Genomic DNA, 25680 nt, shown 5'->3' on the forward strand with positions numbered 1-25680 from the left:
CTGCATTTAATGAATGCAATTTTAAACAAAGGCAAGGAAACTTTCTCTTTGGTTGCATTAGAGTTCTCTTAGGAGGGGTTTTGTCCTTTTCCTGTCCCCTGCCTTTCCAGGCTGTGAATAGGACACCCACTTTACATAATACATAAGCTTCAAACCCATCAAAAGTGTTACCGCCACACTGAGATTCTGGGGCCGTATCGCTTTGCTTGCAAAAGAACAGGCCTGCTCCCATGAAAGCTGAAATCCCACCCTTTGAAGATTATAAGAATCTACTGCAAGAGCCTATGACAGGAAAGCTACAAAGCAAAGCCAACTGTACATAAAATCTAAATATTAATATTGTTGCTACATTTCAGTCCTCTGAGAGGGAGGCGGGAAGAGTTAACTTCATGTTGATTGTTCTTTAAAATTTATAACAAGGGCATTTTAATATGCATGCATTTAGGAGACAAAAATGTTAGTTCAGAGGAACTTTTCTGACTGATTGTTGAGGTATAAACGCAGAAAGCAGACAGCAGCTCATATAGCAAAACAGGCACACGAGAAGAGGGGTGGGAACTGGATTGGGGTCAGCTGACTAGAGATTTACCCTGATGCTGTAGCTTATGGTCCTAGTGACTGGAGGGAAAAATAGTGATAGGAGAGCGTGCTAGCTAGTTGAGGGAAAGAAGCAGAGGGAAATGAGAGCCAACATGGCAGAATGGTCAGAGAATCAGATTAGGAAGACCTGAATTCAAATCCCTACTCAGCCATGGAAGCTTGCTTGGTAACCTTGGGCAGTCAACATTCTCAGCCTACTCTGTTTCAGAATTGGCTTTGAGGAGTGTGGTCCTCGAGGGCTTCAGTGTCCATGATGGGAGCGTCTCAAGGACTCATGTCCTTGATGGGAGCATCTTGATGGGAGCGTCTCAAGGACTCATGTCCAACATGATAACCAGAACATTCTGATCCCTACATGTAACAGAAGAAGAAGATATTGTATTTATACCTCGCCCTCCACTCCGAAGAGTCTCAGAGCGGCTCACAATCTCCTTTACCTTCCTCCCCCACAACAGACACCCTGTGAGGTGGGTGGGGCTGGAGAAAGCTCACAGCAGCTGCCCTTTCAAGGACAACCTCTGCCAGAGCTATGGCTGACCCAAGGCCATTCCAGCAGGTGCAAGTGAAGGAGTGGGGAATCAAACCCGGTTCTCCCAGATAAGAGTCCACACACTTAACCACTACACCAAACTGGCTCAGAACATATACTTGATTTGATTTGATTTTCTTTGGTGATAAAATAGACTCATGGAAACTCAGAACCTCTACAAGGATGAGGGGCAGTAAGGATGGTCTTCCCCAAAAGGCTGATGGATCCCAGATGGTTTCCAGGCATCTTTTGGGGTACTCCTGTTGTAGCCCTGGTTGAATAGGAAGATTATCCAGGCTGTGGACACAGTAGTTCTGAAATGCTCTCTTCTCTCCCATAGAGCTTGGCATGTGCCTTGATTTACCCAGGAGCTTGGAGTGATGAAGTGGTTGGACAGACGGTTGGAGGAAAACTCAATGGGAATATGACCACAGAGCACATGATCGTGACTACTCTTTGGCAGCGATGGGGATGAAGTGAGCTTGCTTTCCCACCACCATTGCACCTGCACAATGCCATCTGAGAGAGTTTTGCCAGGTTGTGATGAGGCTCTTATCCAGGGACCTGAGGATGTAAACCTCAAAGACATGCAGGACCATTATGGCACTCCCTTGACGTACGTTATGGATAAAATTGCTTGCACTTGCTGTAACTTGAGATTCCACAGGTGGTGCACTTCAGTCTCAGGATGTCTTTGGAGTGCAGTCTGGTATTTGTTGAATGGAAGACTTTCAGTGAGTGAAGCCTGATGAACTGGACAAGCTGCTTGGAAATGTGTGGCTCACCTTGTCTAGATTTGATTCTTGCCCTCTGTGGTTGGTGTTGTCAAGTTGGGTTGGGAAGGCCGAGCAGTTTGAGAGGTAATGAATGCCTCTTTGCAGGAGGGTATAGCTCCCACTGGCTGGAAAAAAGGCAGTTGGGAGGCCTCTCCTGAAGGTGGCTTCCCTGGACCCCACTGACCTAAACAACTATTCCCCCAGTGGCCAGCTGTCCTATTTTGGAAAAGGTATTTGAGCAGATGGGAGCTACACAGCTTCAGTCAGCCTTGGAAGAGAGAGATGATCCATTCAACATAGATTCAGTTCTGGGTTTGGGGGGCTGGGGGTGGAAATGGTCTTAATCACCCTGATTGATGAGTTTTGCCAAGAGAGCTAGTGGTGTGTATTAGGGGTATCTTGCTTCGGTGATTTCTTTCTTAACTAGCCAGCTCCAGGAAGTGGTGCTGTGAGATTGCTGGTTATACTGTGGGGTCCTGCAGGGTGTCCATTTTGCCCCTGTGATGTTTAACATCTACATGAAATAGCTCAGAGAGAGCACCAAGTGATCTGGAGCATACAGTATATTGGAATGCCACCAATATATGGATGAGGCCCCACTCTGTCCTTGATAGCTGAGTCAGGCAGATCTGTGGAAGCCCTGAACAGGCGACTGGAGAAAGCAATAGACTGTCTGAGGGCCAAAAAACTGCATGGCAGTTCAATCAATGAGGTTCTGCCTCTCAGTGACAAAGCTGCTCAACAACTGGGGAGTCAGCCCTTCCTGGGAGGGAACTGCACTTCCGCTGAAGGAGCAGGTTTGTAGCTTCAGACTGCTGCTGGATCCTGGCCTACAGTTGGAAGCTCAGGTCTCCTCTGTGTGGCACACAGTGTTTTATCAGCTTCCACTGATATGCCAGCTGCAGCTGTTTCTCAGAAAGTAAGATCAACCAACAGTGATCCATGCTGTGATTGCATCCGGGTTAGATTATTGTAATACTCCTTGTGGTAAATTGACATTTGATGGTAGCTGTGAGACAGAGGACTGGGCCTTCCCTTTGGGGTGCTGTTTCGATGGGAAGACTGCCTCAGGAATATCCTTCCTCCTTTTCTGGGCCAACCCCTCTTCAAAATTCCCATTTCTTCCTCTGAAGTTTCATCTCGCTGCCTAAGCTTCTGCTTTCTTCCACCTAACCAGATCTTTGCTGAAGCGTTGGCTCAGGAGAATTTGTAGTTCTCCAACACAAAATTTCATACTCTTTTTCCTGTTTGCACTGTTCTACTGCAAAAGGTAAACCCCATGTGAGAAGGAATGAGTGGAAAAGCTGTGAAAGGTCGCCTCCTCATTGCTAAGAAAAGAGCCAGCTAAGTAAATCTGTCACTGTGGTAAAAAAACAAATGCCAGAGTTTTACCACACATTCTACCTGAGGATGCCTTGGAAAATGGTCTTGTAGTTTCCGCTAGTCTAAAACATAGTAACCAGGTTTACTGTCAAGAGGCAGCATACAGGCCTACCCTCTCTATGTGGCCCAAGAAGCTGTGGGATCTATATATTTTAGCGAAACTTACTGTTAATGTCAAATCCCTTGAAAACCCCACTTCGCCTTCATATTTCACTTCCATATAGTATCCAGTTTTAGAGTACTTATTGAATCATCACAAATGCCCTAATATAGTCAATGATATGAACCTATGGTAACTCCTTTAACTGTGATTTTTGTACATCTTGATTTTAGCTTGTTAGTTACCCTTTGTTATGAAATTGGTATGCTCTATTTTTGCTGTTTTATCAGCCCATGGCACAGTGGTAAAGCTGCAGTACTGCAGTCTGAGCTCTCTGCTCATTACCCGAGTTCAATCCCAGCGGAAGCTGGGTTTCAGGTAGCCGGGTCAAGGTTGACTTAGCCTTCTAGCCGTCCGAGGTTGGTAAAACGAGTTCCCAGCTTGCTGGGGGGAAAGTGTAGATAATTGGGGAAGGCAATGGCAAACCACCACATAAAAAGTTTGCTGTGAAAACGTCATGTGATGTCACCCTTTGGAAATGACTGGTGCTTGCACAGGGGACTACCTTTACCTTTTATTTTTGCTGTGCAATTTTACATACTATTGTTTTTCATATGTGGTTTCAATTGTTGATGTTGTTATGCTATATTAACTATAATCTGGTTTTGTGTTGGTGTATGGTTTTTATATAAAATTCAGTAAAATGTTAATTCACAAAAAAAGGCAGCATACAGGGATCATACCACTCTGGCACTGAAACAGCTGCGCTATTGATGTGTTTCTGAGCAAGTGTTTTGTCTAACCTTTAAAGCCTTACATTGCTTGCAGCAAGAGTCCTGGAATCACCTCCTCCTCCCATGCTGTAGGTGGCCTCCCCATAAAGCCACTTCTGTCTAGGTGTTGCAGAAAACCTGTTTCCCCAGATCTTTGAACACACTGTTAGTGCGGGTATAGCCTGCAAACTCTTTGACATTCAGTGTTGTATGTCTTTATGCTCTAACTGTATATTTTATTCTGTAAGCCAACTCATTCAGGTTCTTTGGAAAGGTTTCATAAAATTCTGTGTAATCCAGAGCAAGTGGTCAAGCACATTAACAGACAGAGAAGCCGGCAAGGAGAGTCAGTTCAAAGCAGCATTTCTATTGTTGGTGTGGAATGCTCAGGCTGGATCTAACCCATTGGAGTTGCAAAACTGCCAATGTCACTGCTACTAACAGCTTTCTTCCACCTTCCTCTGAAGTATTCCCATTCCTTTATACTAAGACAGAGCGGAAAAGGGGGAAGGATGAGACTGGAGCTTATTCATGATCACACTTACCACTTCTTATCAGGATGAGAGAAACAGGCAGCAACACTTAAAAAAAATTACTTTATTAAAAACTGTCACCAAGGCAGAACTGCAAAACAGCTCTGAGATTATTTTACATGATTACATAGCACTTTGAAAATAAGTCCTTTCTTCAGTACATTAAGATTTCTAAAGCTTTAATCCAGAAGGGAGGAAAAATGGGATCAATGATTAATATTTACAATCAAATATATAGCTTTATTTCTAAATCTCGTTATGCACATGTACTCTAACATTGTCCCTGCGTCTACAGATTAGAAAAAATGCATAGTTCAAGGATTTATTCTATTTCCAACAACAGCAACAAAAAGCAAAGTCAATAAAATGGCCTAATAAAGATCTTCTTGGGTGAAAAAAAATCTGTGTCCTGTTGGAATGATTGATAATTTTGATTGATTTGACTGACTGACTGGACTGATACTTGAAGTAACAAAGACAGGACAGATGGACAGAGCGCCAGCTAAGAGCACAACCTACCACAGGGCACTGCAGCAGCCTTCATTTGTTCTGACAGGTTGTGTTCTCATACAAGATCCATTAAAGATACAATGGAGGATGCACAGCAGGAGAGTTGTGAGGGCTGAGCTCAGCATTGATACCTGTGACTTTTAAATAACTATAGCAGAAGGAGAACAACAAACATTACACTAAAGAGAATTTAAATACTGTACACTTATGTTTGTGACTAGGGATTTTTTTTTTTATAAACTAGCCAGCCAATTTATCCACAAGGCTGATGTGGAGAGCAGCACCTCACGGCCATACCGGGGGAGGACGGAGACAGTTCAACCCTACTGTGCTTGCGCTTCTGGTGCCTTGGAGGACCAGTGTCAGCAGCCCCCCAGCAGCAATGTGAATCAGGTCCCCAGTGTAGTCATGTGCTGGTCTCTCTCGAGTCATGGGGAATTTTAAAGCACAGGACTGCAACTGTAGTGTTTTAATTTCTGGCGCACATTAACTCTCATGCAACCAACTGGCACATTACTATCTCTAAGATGGAACACATATAAGGTTTACTCAGCAGCAGGATCACAAATCGACTCAAAAATCAAAGATCAAAACACCACTGACTAATCCAGGGACAGCGCTGGGGGAGGAAAATTAACACAAAAGCCAAGGAACAATTTTATGTGCTAAACACAAACAAAAATCTAAAAGTGATTAGTGGCAAGAATCTTCAGCTTGCTTATTCTGGAGTCATTGACATAAACAAAAGGACTTCATATTGATGTGTTAACAGCAAGTCACCAGTGAAAGGTGGGAGTCTAATGGGTCATGATGTTCTAACTAAAGCTTTAAAATGAAAACCCCCAGTTTTGGAATTCAAAAACCACTTCATGAACGTGGTGTTATCCTGTCCATGAAACTGTTAACTAAGATTTTCTTCCTTACATTTCTGTCAGTTTATTCATCTAGATTTACTGAGTATAACTGGACAGGTGTGTATGCAGGACAATCAGACAATCAAATTCTGACCCAATCCATACCTGTGCTAGGTAGTGTGGGGGGAGTCCCTTGGCCTTTGTATTAAGCAGCGTGCATTTGGGGGAGACCCCTTTGTCATTCAGTTTTCCGCTTAGTTCTAAATAACCAAGGCTCACATGTATTGACTGCAGTCCACAATAACACTTCTGATGATCTGCTATTTCAGCGGGCTTGATCCTATGAAAGCACCAGTGGGAAGAGTGGGCAGATCATACCCACCTTCCCCTCCCCTTCAGCATCTGAGGGTTGGGTGAAAAACCATGTGAATGAAAAGCCATGCAATACAGACCCGAGGTTTTTTGAAACCCTCTTTTCAGTAGCTGGCTGTGGGCTTTTTCAACCAAGCAGACATCACCCAACCTTTAGCACTGCCTTCTTGCTTAAAGGACCAGTAAAAACCAGCTTCCACCATTGCTCTGCGTCCATGGCCCCTTCCTCCTCAATGCAGATTAGCATCAGCCTGTTTCCTTACAGCACAAAAACTTAGGGATGGGAGATCTTAGAGGCTTTCTACTTCCATAATTTTAAAAAGGTGAAGGGAGAACTTGATTTCCAGGGCCACAACACTGAGAGGAAGAGGCATGCAAAAGACAGAAAGCCAAATATGCAACTTCACCCCTGCTTAGTCTGAAACTTTCTTAAAATCCGCTAACCATCCCAAATTGAGAGACGATTTTGACCACAGCTGTTTTGGCCTGAAGCTCATCAAGCCAGTAAAACTCTCTAAAATATACTGGTACGGCTGGCAGGAGGGGTTTCAAAGTACAGAATACCACCTGCCTCCAAAAAGTGAAAGAGCCCTCTGACATGCTGTAGCCTAAACAAAAATTAATCCAACAAAAAAAAAAAATAACCTCTTTGGGCATTTGGCCTCTGAATAACTTTACATGAGGCATGCTGCAAGGCAGGTGGTGGCAGGGGTGACAAGTTGACTGGTACAGGTTGCTTCTCTAAGAAAAGTGTCAAGTCAGTCCCCCTCCCCCCAGCACTTATGCTAGGACAGGTTTCTGATGCCTGATTACAAGCTCACGTCAACACTGATCATCTCAGTCTCATGCCAGTACTAGATTGAAGAGCAGCCACTTGATTTGCACAGTTGCTACAGTGCTTTACGTTAAAACAGCATTTGTTACTCCCAAACAAACACCCTCTTGGCATCCACTTGTATGCTAAACCCGCCCTCTGTCGATTGCAATGGATGTGCTGCACTAGCACAATACGATGTTCCTCATCAGGACATATAGATCTTCTGCCTTTTTGCAATAGCCATGCAACACAAAGGGCATTTTTCAACAGCTTCTGCACAGTCTTTGCAAGCGACGAGATGCCCACAAGGAATAAGGACCACAGAGATGGTTTTATCCAGACATATTTTACACAGCTTCTCCTCTTGCAAGCGTCTTAGCTGCTCTTCAGTACTGAGCCCTGTGGGTTGGAGGAATTAGAATATTTCAGAAGGAATAAAAGGTATCAGCTTTTATATTTCCCCCCTCCTTACATCCCCTCCCATGACTGTATATAAAACGTCAAAACAGAGAGAGAGCATGGCATAGGGGTTGGTGCTGGGACATAAACTGAGGAAATCTAGGTTCAAATCTCCACTCAACCATAAAGCCTACTGGATGACATTGAGCCAATAATTTCTCTCAACTGTATCTACTTCACAGGGGTGTTGCAAGGATACAGTGCAGGTGGGGAAATCCTCCATGGATGCCACCCTGGGCTCCATGGAGAGAGGGCAGAGACAAACTAGATATGTTAGTACAGTGTATTGTGTAAGTAGTCCCCAATTCCAATTGCATCATGGTTCCTGTGAATACTAGCCGCAAGCAATTTACCTGCTTCTTAGCCATAACCTTTTCCACCTGCAAGATAGGCAAAATATACTAGATCCTACCAACTTTCCACTGGCAGAAGCAGATCATTTCCTGCCTTTTCTTCTGCAAGCAGTCTGTTTTGACTCCTACGTTATGTCAGAGGTGCATACATTTGGGGGGTGGAAGCCATGTGGGATGGAGACTGCAGTAAGGTATAAGAAGGTAAACTGGATGAGAAATCCCATTCTCTTCCTTGTGCTAGAGAAAAGCTGGTAAGACCCTACCCACTGGCTTACCTTTTAAGGCTATTGTAATGATTACTGAAACTATTTACGCAAAGTGCCTTGGATACATGAAGTATGCATTTTATATTTTGTAATCAATGGGTCCCTTAAGCAAGCAAATCCCAAAGAACAAAGCCAATGGAGTAACAGGAATATAAACAAAGGATTCAGCCTCTGTCTCAGGTCCTAAAAACCTCACACAAGATGATGAGGAGGCAAAAGCTCTTGTATATCCCCCCCACATCCTGCCCAGGCAAAAACATCTCTTGCCCACATTTTTTGTTACAATTACAATGTTTTATAATGTATTGTGCTCACCTCTCTGTAGTGTGCTCTCACAAGGTACACTGCATATATTTTCACGCTGTGCATTTATTAAATCTGAAACCAGAGCCTCCGTGGATATATAATGCTCAGTAGACAGGCGGTGCTTCCTTTCCATAGCTTTCCTTATTTCATCCAGGCTGAAACCCATCTGCATCACATCCTGGACAATATGGTTCTGTGCAAGTTCCTCATCTGCAGTACAAGCAGTAGATGAAAAAAATGATATTGGGAAATTACTGCAGGCTGCCTTGAACCAAGGGGGAAGGTGAGATATAAATGTTTTAATAAATAAATATTTTTTTAAAATATAGATTGTTCCCTGAAAGTACTGAATTATTTCACATACTTAATCGAGGTGTTAAAGTTAAGGTTTAACTTTAAAGGGCAAAAGCTAAGGTTTAACCCTGTGCAAGCACCAGTCGTTTCCAACCCTGGGGTGATGTTTATTTATTTTATTTATTTATTTATCTGAGATTTATATCCCGCCCTTCCCACTAGGTGGCTCAGGGCGGCTTACAATATGTAAAACTAACATAAAATATAAAATTAAGTATTAAAATTAACATTTCATAATTTATAGTTAAAAATCTAAACAATTATTATATACATAAACATTAAAATCATATAGCGGTCTTAAAGCTACACTCGATTCAAGTTCGATTTCAAATTCAGTATTCGGTGTTCAGTGTTCAATGCCGGTTAGCTGTGGGCCAGCCGGAAGAGGGCTGTCTTACAGGCCCTGCGGAATTGAGTAAGGTCCCGCAGGGCCCTTACCTCTTCCGACAGCTGGTTCCACCAAGATGGGGCCATTACGGAGAAGGCCCTGTCCCTTGTAGCTTTCAAACGGGCTTCCTTTGGCCCGGGGACAACCAGGAGGTTTTGAGTTCCCGATCTCAGTGCTCGCTGGGGAACGTGCGGGAAGAGACGGTCCCTCAGGTAGGCAGGTCCTAGGCCATATAGGGCTTTAAAGGTAATAACCAGCACCTTGTACCGAACTCGGTAAGGTATTGGCAGCCAGTGCAGAGCCCTAAGTCCCGGCTGAATATGCTCCCACCTTGGGAGCCCCAGTAACAACCGGGCGGCAGCGTTCTGCACCAGCTGCAATTTCCGGGTTCGGCACAGGGGCAGCCCCATGTAGAGGGCATTGCAGTAGTCCAACCTCGAGGTGACCATAGCATGGATCACTGTTGCTAGATCGTCGCGCTCCAGGAAGGGAGCCAGCTGCCTTGCCCGCCTAAGACGGAAAAATGCGGACTTGGCAGTGGCTACTATCTGGGCCTCCATTGTTAAGGAAGGCTCCAGAAGTACCCCCAGGCTCCTGACTCTATGCGTCGTAGTCAGCGGCGCACCGTCAAAAACCGGGAGGGGTATTTCCCTTCCCGGACCCCGACGGCCCAAGCAAAGGACCTCTGTCTTCGCCGGATTTAGCCTCAGCCCGCTCTGCTTGAGCCACCCAGCCACAGCCTGTAGTGCCCGGTCCAGATTTTGTGAGGCGCAGACCGGCTGGTCGTCCATAAGCAGATAAAGCTGGGTGTCATCAGCATACTGGTGACAGCCCAGCCCGTACCTTCGGGCAATCTGGGCGAGGGGACGCATATAGATGTTAAATAACATCGGGGAAAGAACCGCACCCTGAGGCACCCCGCAATCAAGCGTGTGTCTACGGGACAGCTCATCCCCAATAGCGACCCTCTGTCCCCGACCTTCAAGGAAAGAGGAAAGCCATTGCAAGGCCAACCCCTGAATCCCCACGTCGGCGAGGCGGCGGGCCAGCAGCCGATGGTCGACCGTATCGAACGCTGCCGATAGGTTCAACAGCATCAGTACCGCTGAGCCGCCCCGATCCAGATGCCATTGCAGGTCATCTACTAGGGCGACCAGCACTGTCTCCGTCCCATGGCCCGGGCGAAAGCCGGACTGAAGGGGATCAAGGACAGAAGCGTCATATAGGAAGGTCTGTAGCTGCATCGCCACTGCCCTCTCGATAAGTTTGCCCAAAAAGGGCAAATTCGAGACCGGTCGATAATGTGCCAATTGGGCTGGGTCTAATTATGTTTTTTTCAAGAGGGGACGGACCACCGCCTCTTTAAGCTGTGTTGGAAATTGCCCTTCCATGAGGGATCTATTTATGATATCCCGTACAGGATATCTAAGCTCCCTCTGGCAAGATTTAATAAGCCAGGAGGGGCACGGGTCCAATTTACAAGTTGTTGGGCGTGCAGATATGAGGATCCTGTCGACTTCCTCCAGGCCGAGAGGGCTGAAACCATCCAGAACATAATCCGAAGACAGGCCCGGGGCCTCGGTTTCGCTAACTGCCTCCAATGTGGCAGGGAGGTCGAGGCGGAGCGACGCGATCTTGTCCGCAAAGAAGTTCGCAAAAGCCTCACAGCCAATCTCCAATTCTTTACAATTTGGTCTGCCCTGAGGCAGTGTTGTTAAATTCCGAATTATATTAAATAGTTGTGCCGGGCGCGATGTTGCGGACGCAATCTCAGCCGCAAAGTATGTTCTCTTTGCGGTTTTGATTGCCACCTCATAGGACTTCATAATCTCTCTATAAGATGTTCGAGTCGCTTCGTCTCAAGTACGCCGCCATTGCCTCTCTAGTCGTCTGAGTTCCCGTTTTAGTTGTCGCAACCCCTGGTTGTACCAGGGTGTCGACTTCAAACAGGGGCGCAGAGGATGCCTAGGTGCGATTTCTTCAACAGCTCTGGAGAGTCTATCATTCCAGGACTCCACCAGACCACCCAAGGAATCGCCAGGGGGCCCGGGATCCCGCAGGGCCATCAGGAACCGTTCCGGGTCCATCAGGCTCCGCGGGCGAGCTAAAATACACTCTCCGCCTAAACAGGTTTGGGGTGGCACACCCACGCGAGCCTTAAGGGCATAGTGATCCGACCATGGCACTGCTCTGGCAGTAATATCGTTCACTAAAACTCCCGCCGCGAAGACCAGGTCTAACATGTGCCCCGCCTGATGAGTGGGCGTTGTGACAACTTGGGAGAGTCCCAGTGTCACCATGGATGACACCAGGTCCATCGCCTGACTGGAGGCCGCGTCATCGGCATGAACATTGAAGTCACCCAAGACCAACAGCCTTGGGTACTCCAATGCCCAGCCCGCCGCGGCCTCCATCAGGGATGATAAGGCGCCGGCTGGTGTGTTAGGCGGACGGTACACCAGCCAGATCACCAACCCCTCCCCAACATCCCACATCAGGCCGGCACATTCAACACCCCTGATCTCTGGGGCCGGGAGGGCCCTTAAGGAGTAAACCTCTCGTATGAGAAGTGCCACTCCTCCCCCCCCCGCCCACTAGTGGATAGAGCACAAATTGCATTGTAAATTTATCCCGTTTGGAAAGGTTTTCACCCTTTCCAATAGGATCTTTTGCTCTACTGATGGAATCTTGCATGTGTTCGTGGTTTGTGTAATCTCATGCATTGCTCTTGTTGCATCACAACGTTCTCACAGCAGACTTTTTTTACGGGGTGGTTTGCCATTGCCTTCCCCATAAAGTTAAGGTAGCTGCCCATTAATCATTTTCACCATCAAAGGCTTGATGGGGGGGGGGGGAATGAAACCTCCAACAAGGGAATTAACATTTCCCCTCCTCCCATCTCTCTCCCTTAAAAAAAAAAATGAAGTAGAAAGAATGTTTGCAACAACAAAGAATCTTGTGCAAAACTTCTGTGGGCTGGGAGCCTACTTTGGTGCAATACATGACACATTGTCCTCAATTGGCAAGCTTTAGAAACATTCACACATGAAAAAAGTGTGTGAGAAAGTGAGTGAAAGAGAAAGAGCAATGCATGAGATTACACAAACCACGAACACATGCAAGATTCCTTCAGTAGAGCAAAAGATCCTATCGGAAAGGGTGAAAACCTTTCCAAACGGGATAAATTTACAATGCAATTTGTGCTCTATCCACTGAATAAAAAGCCATGAAAAACAAGTCCAGAAATCATTTTCTATTCAACCAGACTTTCACAATTTGTGATCCTCCAAGGCAAGCACAGATCAACAGCTGGTGCTATGGCCTGCAAGATGATCCACAACCCCCTTGTTCCTGCAATACCAGATTAAGAGAACTAAAAATGCAAGGTTTACGGAGAACCAGTTTGGTCACCGTGCATGGCTGGTGGCTTGCATTCAGCTTGCTGATGTTCAAAGTTGAGCAGGCCCGTTAAGAACACAGGCATACATACCTCCGATACGTGATGAATTTTCAGTATCGTTTATCTTTAGAAAAAAAGAAAAGAAAAGGAGAAACATAGGATTTTGGTTGTGATGAGTGTAAGGTGCAAAAACATAAAAAGAACAAAAGTCAGTCTATAAACTCGCTGATAGCACAAATGGTGCAACTCTATTTATCAGATCTATCCATTCATTCAACATCAGGCTATTCTGATGCTTACAACTGTATGAATTTTCTGATCCACAACAAACTGCAAAAAAAAAAAAAGCTTTCACAGATTTGTTTTCAATAATCTTCTGCCAACAAAACACACACACACAATCAAGCAACCTGAATGTCACTCTCCTACTGAAGCAATTAACCTATTCAACCACATATGGAAGCACCATCTGCTCACCTCAGGAGATATACAGGTGGCTGGAGCAAGACTACAAAGACAGTCCCCTGCAACTCAAAGCCCATCCATTAGTTCAATTAGATGATTGGACTTGTTGCCCCAAATTGGTTACTGAGAAAACCACACTTACTGTAGAATCCTGAAGTGAATGAGTTAACTGAACATTGTTGACATAATCTTGTCCCTTTTCCTCAAGAAGATAGTTACATCTAGATGGGGAGAATTAAAAAAAAAATGACGTTTACTATTATGCAATAAAAAGCTGAAGGAAAACTATGGTTTGTTTCACTTTCCTCAAACACATATGGCAGGGGTCCTTTTTTTTTGGCTTGGGGAAGGTATAAGTGCTTGCATAAAATCTGTAAGTTTTCTAGTGTTTTTGGTTACTTTGAATTAGTCACAATAGCGCCAAAATCTAAAGAAGCTAGTGTTTGGAATCACTACAGTGAAACCATTGGAAGGAATTAAGACAGTCAGTAAATATGGTAAGCAGTGGGGTGCAGCAGGGCTCAGTACTGGGTCCCATCCTCTTTAACTTGTTCGTTAATGATTTGGAGTTGGGAGTAAGCAGTGAAGTGGCCAAGTTTGCAGATGACACTAAATTGTTCAAGGTGGTGAGAACCAGAGAGACTGTGAGGCACTCCAAAGGGATCTGTTGAGGCTGGGTGAGTGGGCGTCAACATGGCAGATGAGGTTCAGTGTGGCCAAGTGCAAAGTAATGTACATTGGGGCCAAGAATCCCAGCTACAAATACAAGTTGATGGGGTGTGAACTGGCAGAGACTGACCAAGAGAGAGATCTTAGGGTTGTGGTAGATAACTCACTGAAAATGTCAAAACAGTGTGCAACTGCAATAAAAAAGGCCATTGCCATGCTGGGAATTATTAGGAAGGGAATTGAAAACAAATCATCCAGTATCATAATGCCCCTGTATAAATCGATGGTGTGGTCTCATTTGGAATACTGTGTACAATTCTGGTCACTGCACCTCAAAAAGGATATTATAGCATTGGAAAAAGTGCAGAAAAGGGCAATCATTAAAGGTTTGGAACACTTTTCCTATGAAGAAAGGTTAAAACGCTTGGGGCTCTTTAGCTTGGAGAAACATCGACTGGGGGGTGACATGATAGAGGTTTACAAGATTATGCATGGGATGGAGAAAGTAGAGAAAGAAGTACTTTGCTCCCTTTCTCCCAATACAAGAACTCATGGGAATTCAATGAAATTGCTGAGCAGTCAGGTTAAAACGGATAAAAGGAAGTACTTCTTCACCAAAGGGTGATTAACATGTGGAATTCACTGCCACAGAGGTGGTGGCGGCTACAAGCATAGCCAGCTTTTAAGAGGGGATTGGATAAAAATATGGAGCAGAGGTCCATCAGTGGCTATTAGCCACAGTATGTATGTGTGTGTGTGTATACACACACACATATATTGCCACTGTGTGACACAGAGTGTTGGACTGGATGGGCCATTGGCCTGATCAAGCATGGCTTCTCTTATGTTCTTGATATAAATTTATTGGGCAGGATATGCTAACAATGCATCATGAATGAGAAAGCATTTAATAACATTTACAAACTGTCCTGGAAAAATAATACAAGACACAAATGGGAAAGAAGTGGCAGGTGATCCTCTTGGAAAAGTTTACTTTACTGTTACCCATAATAAGAAAGCAAATTAACATCTTAAACAATACAGCAGAGTAGCATGTATCTTCTTGGAAAATATTGTGGGTTAAAGCAATAAAGCTCTTTTAAAATTAACGCAATTCTGAGTCTGAACTATTATTCTGAGTCTGAACCTCTCTCCATATGTTCCCCAGAGAGCACTGCGATCAAGTTCAAAAAATCTTCTTGAAATCCCTGGGCCAAAAGAAACTAAATTAAAAGCTACCAGAGAACAGGCGTTCTCTATAAAGGCCCCCCAATGGTGGAATCAATTGCCGGAAGAGGTGCGGGCCCTACAGGATCTTAACCAGTTCCATAGGGCCTGCAAAACTGCCCTCTTCCAGCTAGCTTTTTAAGACAGAACTCCTGATAAGATCAGTAATAACAAGCCATCTTATACGCCATTCGACTGTATTTTAATGTCATACTGTTTTTATTGGTTTTATTGTTTAAATTATTAATTATATTTATTGTTTATCTGTATCATGGTTTTACCATGTCTTGTTAGCCGCCCTGAGCCTGCCTAGGCGGGGAGGGCGGGGTATAAATAAAAGTTTATTATTATTATTATTGATTAGTTTTTTTAAAAACCCCCCCAACCTGTATCCTATTACTCTGCTTACACTAAACATTCAAATTACAGTAGTTAAGAAACATATAACACCCTATGCAATCCGGCAAAACGTAGTCCTCTTACCAATGGCGACACCTTCTGCAATCTCAAAGCAAGTGGTAAGAGGAGCAACAGAGTGCTCTCTCTTGTCAAGGTGAGAAGGAAGAAGCTTCCTGTCACTGCTCCCTCTGCTACCAGAGGAGAACAGGCTTAAAGCAGGGATGCCCCAACTGCAGTCCTCCAGATATTCATGGGCAACATCTTCCATTAGCCGCAGCCACAATCACCAATGGGCTGGGGTAATAAGAACTGCAGTCACGTATGTTTGAAGGGTCAGTTTGGCCACTGCTGTTTTTGCTGCAGAAACTTAATATAGCTCAAGCAAAACTGGAGATGACAAAACTGCCAAATCTGGGGAAAAGGGAAGCAAGACCAGTGACCCCAGATTTATACAAGATGGGCAACTATGTTAGTCTGCCTGCAGCAGTAAAAAAAGGAGGAGTCCAGTAGCACTTTAAAGACTAATAAAAATTTGTGGCAGGGCATGAGTTTTTGTGAGTCACTTGCTCACTTCTTCAGATTTGTAATTCATATTAGTCATTTAAGACAAGCTTTTTCTCAAGATGATGAAGCACTGGCTCGAGCTATATTTGCAAGCAGTACACTACTTCCCATAACCAAAAAACAATACTGGAAGGAACATTACAAACTAATTTGCCTCTCACATAAATTACCATCATGTTATCATTTATCACATTCTTTCTTTGACTGGTTGTTCAAAAGGTTGTCCTTTTTCTTTGACTGATTGTCCAGCAGAAGAACTGATGCTGATGTTAGATGTATGGACCACAACATGAAAGAAAATCTTTTATTGAACATCATACTTGCAACACCTGAACCAATATTCCTGAAAGCAACGGAGATAAAATCTTCTTGTCACACAAGAAAACACGCAGTCAATGCAATGAGTAAAGAGAATGCAAGTGTAAGTCCCCCCAAAGTACAAGCCCCTGTAATGGACAGTGCAAGTAACATGAAAGCTGCAGGGCAAATACTAAAGGGAAAGTATCCTCATTTAATAGTTAGCTGTCTTGTTCACGGACAAAGTGAAGACAATGAAGACAATATGGACAAACTGCAGGGCATTGTCATTCATCAGACTTTGAAGAAATTACAGAAAAAGATACAGAGAAAGAAAAGGGAGCTTTTTACTGCCAGAGAAAATAGATGGGGCTTACCTACAGAGTGCTTAAGACAGTTTGCTACATACAAAGAAATGCATGAAGTATGCTTCAGTAGATGACACAGCAACCTATATTATTGCTGTACACATTTGGGAAGTAGATACTTGACAATGTTGTGTTCTGAATTCAAGTTTAAAAAGTAGTCAGTTTGCTACCATCAGCTTCAGTGGCAGGGGTAGAAACAAAGAGAAAACAACTGTGGATTTTACTGACAAAAGAACCCTGGTCAAATATTGACAAAAACCTGACAAATTACTGAATTCCAGCCTATCGATAAATTAGCGTTTAAAAAGTGAAACTAGGACTTCATTAAAAATTATCTGGCCTCCACCATCCCCATAGCCAGCCACTGCACACCTTTTTATTGAAAAACATTTTTATGGAGATAGGACAGGGGTAGTCAAACTGCAGCTAGGGAGCCACAAACTGTAGCGAGGGAAGCTCCCATTGCCCCGTCAGACAGCTTGGAGAATGCATAAAGTTAAAGTTGCTTTCTTTCCACCTTCACCTCTCCCATCTATTTGTTTTCCTTCCTTCCTTCCTGCTCTCAAACACCTACTGTTTATTCTATGTGGCTCTTACATTAAGCAAGTTTGACCATCCCTGAGTGAGAACAATGTTTTCATTATTGTACAAAATTTAAGGCAATAAAGAGATTTCCTTTTAAAAACAATTGCATACTTCAGATAATAAAACAGCAAGACATTAAAAATCATACATAAAAACATTATTAGAAAACATGATTACTGTGAGACTTGTCTTTGTTTTTACTTTAACTTTTTTTGCTGAAAAAAGAAGTCATTAATGAACTCTTCTGTTTCTCGACAGTTTTCTGCACTGCATTAGCAGGCATTTTTTCTTGTCCTCTTCTTCCATTGCTTCCTTCACTATTTCTAGTATGAGCTGTGCCATGCTGAACGCCACCATATCCTTCTTCTCAGCAGCCTCCTTTACATGTTTGGTAGCATCACTAAGTAATGTTCAAGCATCATCTTTTTCTCATTCTGTTCTTGTCTCAGCTTTTTCAGTTCTGCTTCCTTCTCTTGTATACTATCCCATTCACTGCCCATCTTCTTAAACCTGTCTAATTCCCCTGCCTTTTCCTTTTATTTATGCTCCTCTTTAATGGCATGCTGCTCATCACAATACTGCTTGTAATGAACATGAGCCACTTTTGCCATCTGTAAAAGGTCCTGTGTGATATTAGCCAGTTTGATGTAGTGGTTAAGTGAGCGGACTCTTATCTGGGAGAACCGGGTTTGATTCCCCACTCCTCCACTTGCAACTGCTGGAATGGCCTTGGGTCAGCCATAGCTCTTTCCAGAGGTGTCCTTGAAAGGGCAGCTGCTGCAAGAGCTCTCTCAGCCCCACCTACCTCACAGGGTGTCTGTTGGAAGGGGGGAGGTAAAGAAGATTGTGACCGCTCTGAGATTTAGAGTATAGGGTGGGATATAAATCCAATATCCAACTTCATTTTTGTGACATGACGTAAAGTTTTTTTTGACCATCAGTTCTCTCTGACTTGCTGGCCCTTGCATTCGTCAAAATGAAAAAAACCTATGTCTTCTCACCGGGAAGTCATCATGTCCCCCCCCCCCAAATGCAGTAACAAACATTTAAAAACCACACAAATTGCATTCTCAAAAAGAAATAGACTTTACTGACTTTAAAAAAAAACCTGATAAATTAATGACCAAGATGGAAAAACTGATATTTACTGATTTTACTGGCCATTTTCCACCCTTGCAGTGGTTATTAAGAAATCTGAAGGAGCCCCCCACACCAAACCTTTCTGTTCTCATCCAACTTATCTTTCAGCAAACCTTCTGGATCTTCAACACAGAGGATGACACCTAACAGAAGCTGAATTATCTTCCACTTTGAATCCAAATTACAGAAAATTATGAAATGACTGTTGTGACAGATATTGCAAAGAGCTTGCTTTGGCGGGGAGGGCAGGATATAAATGTGAAAAATAAATACATAAATAAATATTCTGCAAAAGAAAAAAAACCCTCTTCTGATATGATGAAAGGGACACTGCAACACCTGACTACTGTTCAGAACTGTCCTAAGTATCCTACACATTCTGCCTTCTTGTGTAAGCTGAAAGCCTTCCAATTTCTTTCACATGACCAAAAAAGAAAGAAAGAAAAGAAAGAGAACAGACTAGTAAATGAACATATTGCTAAGATGATTTCTATTTTGCAAAATCTTTTTCTTCTGGAGAGCCATAAGAAGTGCACATATGTGTATGTGTGTATTAAGTGTCATCAAGTCACTTTGAACTTATGGTGACTCTATGAATTAATGACCTCCAAAATGTCCTATCATTCACATCTTTGCTCAGGTCTTGCAAACTGAGATCCATGGCTTCCTTTACTTGAGTTCATCCATTTCATGTTGGGTCCTCCTATTTTCCTACTGCTTTCAGCTTGTCTTTTGCAGTAAGTCTTTGTCTTCTCATAATGTAAACAAAGCATGGAAGCCTCAGTTTTGTCATTCTAGCTTCTAGGGAGAGTTCAGGATTTATGTAGTAAAGAAGAAATGAGATGTTGCCGTTGCCCATAGACTCACAGCCACCCTTCACTGAAAGACACTGTGATGGAAACAGCTCTGAACCAGACCTTTTCAACCTGAAATAAATTCATACACAGTGCAGCGAGCAGCAGTGAAGCTGAAGGTGCCACCAAGATCTCAGCAAAGGAAAGTTAAACTCTTGTCAATATATCAGACCACAGCCCTTTGAGTGTCTGAAACACAGTGCTTTCACTTGTAGTTTTCATAGTCTTCATGTTTTCCACCTCAATATAAACAAGCAAGCTAAGGAAAGTGTATGCTATAGTCTTACATTTTTACAAGTTTTCCTATAAAGTAACTTCCACATAAAGTTTTGAATGTATTTGAATACAACGCTTAAAAAAACTATACTGTGTGCTTCAATGAATTTTCCCCTTCAGCTCCAACACTTTGTGACCATTGAGAAAACTTTGATATACTTCATAAAATTGATATGTATTACATGTTTAGTTCTGTTTACTAAATATTAGATCTTTTTCTTGCCTACTAGGGGAGCATGTGTGCTGGGGGAAATACTTCCCCACACTGTAGCATTCAGGGTCATATATGGAAAATATAGTCTCTATTTATCTATAGCTGTCAGGGCTGTTGGGTTGCATATCGGCTAAATGTGGGATGCAAAGCACACACACATAGTATTCATACATGATCCAAGCATGTACATGCCGTATTTGCCTCCTTTTGTTAATATGATTTAAATTTTGGTAGCAATATTTACATTATTGATTTAAAATTGAACTTTAAAAATCTGGAAAACCTGCACCACTGTGTGGGATGTTAAAATAAATGTTTTTATATGTTCAAATCTTTCTCGGTGTTAAGATAAGAGTACATAAGCTGGAGAGGACAGGCCCTTTATTCCATCACTGGCATGAGGCCTGCAGCTCAGGGACACTCACAGCTTACCCATCCATCACTGGCAGCCATTTCCAAGCAAGACTGCCCCCGCCAACGACAGGTACCACTGGGCAATGGCCCTGCTTGCTTTCCTGAAAAACATGGTGGCTGCCACAACGGCTAACAGTGCTCAGAAGAGCCACACATGGCACCTAAGCCACTGAGTGAGTATCCCTGTCCTAAGCCCTGGGTGATCTGTTGAGTATTCTTCTGCAGGTCCTGACTGAACAAGAAAATGAGATGTAGGCCTATGACAAGCATTGCCAGTATAATATGCAATACAACACATACACAGAATTAAGCATCTTACCCAGGAAACCACTGGGCATGTTGCTCCCAAGGATCATCATCCGCCCTCCACTCTCGTAGCCCACCGCCACAATAAAAGCAAAGAACATTATCACCATCACCTATGGAGGAAAAGGAGGAAGATCTGGTACAATGATCTGGAAGTTAAAATCTGTGCTTGCTTTCTATAGTTTGCAAATAAAACTCTAGTGAGCTCCCCCACTCCTTCACATTTATATCCCATTCTTCCTCAGTCAGATGTACACAGATCGTATAACCCAATATGGATGTCAAGTGACATTTGCGCAGTAACTGGACAAATAGAGAGCAAAACAAAAGCTGCTCCAGCAGCCAATGAGCAAGTATAATGTATGAACTAGTGCTGTCCAGATGTTACCAAAGAGTCTGGACACTTATGTTTGTAATTGGTGCCTTAGAGATACCATTTCCTGGTATATATGCCAAAGTCTGGTTGGCACTATGGAAAAGGCCAAAATGAAATGAGTGCATGCCCTAGACAAGCCCTCTCAGAGGTCCAGACAGAATTAGGCTGCTTCCAGGCTTTGAGGCCCCCAGGCAACAACAAAAGTAACAAATATGACGATGCACAATGTGCATAAAAACAGGTAACAAATGCTATAAAATTCCAGACAATTGAAAAGCATTCAAACTGGAGACCTCCTTTGAGTCTGGAGTCTGGGCCAAACAGCCCTACACCTCCCCTAAATTGGCCCTAATCCTAAATCATATTCATCATTCATCAAGGGCCGCATTTACAAAGGACAGTACTACTGAACAAGTCTTTTTAGGAAGCTCATCTGCTATTACTGATGTTTTCATTCAAGAGCCAGTGTGTGGTGTAACAGAACACTGTGCTAATATCTGGAAGATTCAATCCCCCACTCTGCCATGGAAGTTTGATAAGTGACACTGGGTCAATAGCACACACTCAGTCTAGCCTACCTCACAAGGTGGTTGTTGTGAGGATAACATTAAGGAAGAGAGAACCATGTACTCAGCCACTATGGTGGACTCCCTCTTAGCTTCTAGGTATCTGCAGGTTTTCCTAGAACACTGCTTGAATTCTGCAGCCTTCAACTATAGCCTGTTTGGTCACTTCATACTATAAAACACACTAGAGACAGTTCTTTCAGGATTTCGTCATCTGACCTTTAGTCCAAATAATGGGCAGGAAAGATAAAAGGTATTATATTCCCCAAGTATGGTCAGAAGTAACTGAAGCACAATCACAGCCTACATCAGGAAAGCTGTTTATAGAGCACATTGGTTTCCATGCAGCCAAAATAAGGACAGAATTTTTCCATACATCATTGAATGGTGTGCGCCTACAAAATGTGTTGATAAACACAAAGAAGGCCACACTATATTCTGGGATAGACCAGATGCTGTACCAATTTTGTCTTAGGCAAAGAGGCAAGAAATAAAATGACAGATTGCAAGCTACGCATCACAGGCCTCCGATACTGTTCAGAAGCAGAACCCAGCAGAATAATGTTCAGATTCAACAGTGATTCCTGGGTTAAGGAGACCCCCTCCCAGGAAATTACTTCTGGGGGACTCTGAGCTGCCCAGATCACACACCACAGACATGAGTCCCTGTACCTGCAGAAACATGTGTCTGGAGCCAATCCATAACTACATTTCCATTCTGTACTTTCTGCATTTCATGGACCCCCCTCCCCAACCTCCCTTTTAAAAACCCTCCTATATCAAATGAGTGCAGACTGAGAATCCTTTCAAAGCTTCTGAAAAAACTGGGCTCGAGTCCACGGAAGTTTATGTTGACATGAAAATGTGTCAAGTTTTAAGGTGCCATAAGACTCCTGTTTATTTTCAGTCAGAACTGTCTGAAAAAACCCTTGCTGCGTTGATACAGAATGGGTCAGACAAATCCTGGCACACACACCAACTGCAACACATCAGCTCACTTGGTGTGGCACCCAGAGCTGGATCTTTGTCCAAGCAACCAGGGCACTGGCAATACCGCTGGGGGTGGCGGTGCAGGAAATTGCAATAGGCATGGTTTTTTCCTCTTGTCACCTCTGAGAACTGCATAGCCATCAGAAGAATCCGAGGCAAATCCCTGAGATCCTGGCTGGATTGCTGGGTTAGGTTTGCTCTAGGCACATCTGGCTAAGATTCATCTTCAGCTACCCCTGCACCTCCAAACTTTTTGTTTGCTGGACCATCAACTTCACTACATTTTCCCCAGCACTCAGGCCAAGAAGGTTGCCTGTCCTCATATAGAAAGGCATTCAAACAGGTTGCGATTTTAGGGAGGAAGAGAAGAGAATGGACAATTTCAGCTGTTGCATGTTTCTTTGTTCTTTGGATTGTTTATATTGTTAAATGAAAAACTGAAAAGAAGAGATTTCACAAACTGCTTCAGTGCATCTACCCATATGTTCCACTGCAACATTTACAATCCACTAGGAATACTTTCTTGAACGGTACTTTAATACATAAAAAGGGAGAAAGGTGATGCCTCGGGAGACAGATTTTAATCAATGCATGGGTGAACTCTTGTCATGAATATATTGCTTCACTTCTCTCTCATGCCACACTTTGTGACTGGGGGAGGGAGGAGAGGAAGGTGTTATAAATGGAATTTAATAAATTCAGATTTACCCAGAAGCGAGCACAGGAAGAGGGAAAGTTCAAATGTACAAGCCTCTGCCCCAAATATCACCAGTATTTTAAAAGGAAGTTTCTTCAATACTTGCAAAAAAATCTCACTATGATACAGCTTCTTGGTGTACAGAGTAATTACATACCGGTAACTGTTTTAAATTCATTGTTTGCTAACCCAGTGATGAGAAGTGCAAACATCTTGCTATGAACTGTGGATCACTGTGCACAGAATTCATCCCCCACACAGTGGCAAAGCAAATTATGACACCCCGCGTCCAGCTTACCTATGCTGTAAAACCCTGCTTGAGCAAGCTGCTCTTTGCTAACCAAATACCTCCACGTCATAAAGGACTTGAGTCGTGCTTCATATCCTGCCATAGATGGGTTTTTTGGAAGACTGGCATTATGTACTTCACTTCTATCCAGTTCTGCACTGCTAGACTGATTTGAAGCATTTTCAATATTCCCAACATCACGACCGAGGACAAACAAACACTTAGGAAAGTGACGTCTATGTTCTGACCACGCCTGGTCACAGGGTTCCCAATTTTTCAGTTTGCCCCCGCAACAGAAGCACTCCACTTGGTCTGCAACACCGGTGTAATATAACCCTGCATTGGCTAAGTCTGCCGGCTTTACAGGGGCATAGGTAGGCCAGTTATGGAAAGACCTCAGCCTGGCTTCTTCACTACACATGTCAGGAGTCCTGGGATACAGGCTGTCCGATAGATCCACCACCTGCCCACTTCTCAACAGATAATCTGCATGGAGGTCAGAGGAAGACCCAGAAGATTGCTGCCAAGTGGAGTTTGTAAGGCAGCCTTCAGACAGCTGGTGGGAGTTTGGAAGGGCAGAATATGCACCGTTCTGCCAACAGTTTATGCCGTTAATAAACACACAGTTAGGAGAAACGGTTTTGTGCCTTCCGGCTGCTGAGTCACCTTGCTGCCATCCTTCTACGGCTGCATGACAGCTGAAGCACCTGACTTTGTCCCCTTCTCCGGTGTAGAAGAAGCCAGCTCGGGCAAGAGTTAAGGCAGAAACAGGACAATAACTTGGAAATGTAGTAAACGTCTGCAGTCGTGAGCACTCGTTCGCCAGCTCTCGGTCAGGGTCAGTATCGTGAGTGCCACCAGTTTCAAAGCTATTTGGTCCATTACACGTCATCCCGCTTTCAGGTTACTCTGAGTTTGCCTATATAAGAACACATGTAAGTTTAGAAATTATTTTTAAGTTTATTTAACAGTCTGTTAGCAGATAGTGACAAATCCAAATGTCTACCCCATTAGAAACGCTTGAGCGTGTATTACATCTGAAATTCACTTTATTAAACAGAGACAGCAGAGAGAAGAGGAAAATATGCAAATATACACAATGTTAAATATGCCAAAATGCACAAACATTTACAGTTCTGGAAGAACCATAATTAGCTGGATAAACATTATCTAAATATGACTCCAGCTTAAGCTGATATCTTATACAAATAAGCATTTTGACACATATTATAGCCCTATACTTTTATTATATTTTATGATATCACTGCATATAGACAAAACAGTATTTTAAAAATAAGTGAAGACATAAAGTAAACAAGGGCTACAACCCTAGGGACACTTTTCAGGGAGGACACCCCACTGAACAACATGGAACTTACTCCCAAGGAAATCTGTTTAGGATAGCTCCCTAATAGAATTCTTCAACATACTTAATGCAATGATTTTGGGACGTGGTAGTAACTAACGGCTTCAAAAAAGTCACATGCTTATTTGTACAGCACAAAGACTAGCACAAAACCCAACAGATGATTACACACATTATTTTTTATTACACTTCATTTATACCCCACATTTCTCCCCATTGGGAAACACCAAGAAACTTATAACATTCTCTTCTTCATTGTACCCTCACAACATCTTCCTGAGATATTATGGCTGAGAGTGTGCACCTGGCCCAAGGTCACCCAGCAAGCTTTAATAGCCAAGTGGGGATTTGAACCCATGTCTCCAGATCCTACTCACACATTCTAACCACTATCTCACTTTGGTTCACAGCTGATGCCTGCTTTTGCTGACAAATAAATGGATTACACCTTCTGCTGTTACTGAGTCTCCAAAATATATGATGCGTACAGGCAAGAAACCTAACAGCCCAGTCCAGCCTGACATCATCAGAGCTTGGAGCGAAGCAAGGTCAGCAGCTATGGTTAGTTCTAGGATTGAGGCCACCAAGAAAGAGTGTGGCTGCTATTCAAAAAAAAAAAAGGCAATGGCAAACCACTTTGCTCTTTTCTTGTCTTGAAAATCTCATGGTCCTGAGGTTGCCACAAAGTGGCTGTGACTTGATCTCACACTTATTATTATCGTTACTACGAAGACAGTGACAGTACATACCGGAGAACTTCACTGATAACCTTTTATTTCAGTCACTGAAAGTGCAAGTATTCTGCTCTCAGCATACATCTTAAAAATTATCCAGAAAGAACCTGT

General features: G+C 43.4%; 1 protein-coding gene across 1 annotated transcript; it reads right to left on the reverse strand.

The window, feature by feature from the left end:
* Positions 1-4743: 4743 nt before the first annotated feature.
* Positions 4744-24391, reverse strand: XIAP (X-linked inhibitor of apoptosis). Its single transcript, XM_060249557.1, has 6 exons — positions 23479-24391; positions 20565-20664; positions 13381-13459; positions 12864-12897; positions 8641-8841; positions 4744-7646 (listed from the first exon to the last, which is right to left on the reverse strand). Exons 1-6 carry the CDS (start codon positions 24359-24361, stop codon positions 7453-7455), a joined length of 1491 nt encoding a protein of 496 aa, XP_060105540.1. The 5' UTR covers positions 24362-24391; the 3' UTR covers positions 4744-7452.
* Between the last annotated feature and the right edge of the window lie 1289 nt (positions 24392-25680).

This window comes from Heteronotia binoei, chromosome 11 (assembly GCF_032191835.1).
Source record: "Heteronotia binoei isolate CCM8104 ecotype False Entrance Well chromosome 11, APGP_CSIRO_Hbin_v1, whole genome shotgun sequence".
Lineage (NCBI taxonomy): Eukaryota > Metazoa > Chordata > Lepidosauria > Squamata > Gekkonidae > Heteronotia > Heteronotia binoei.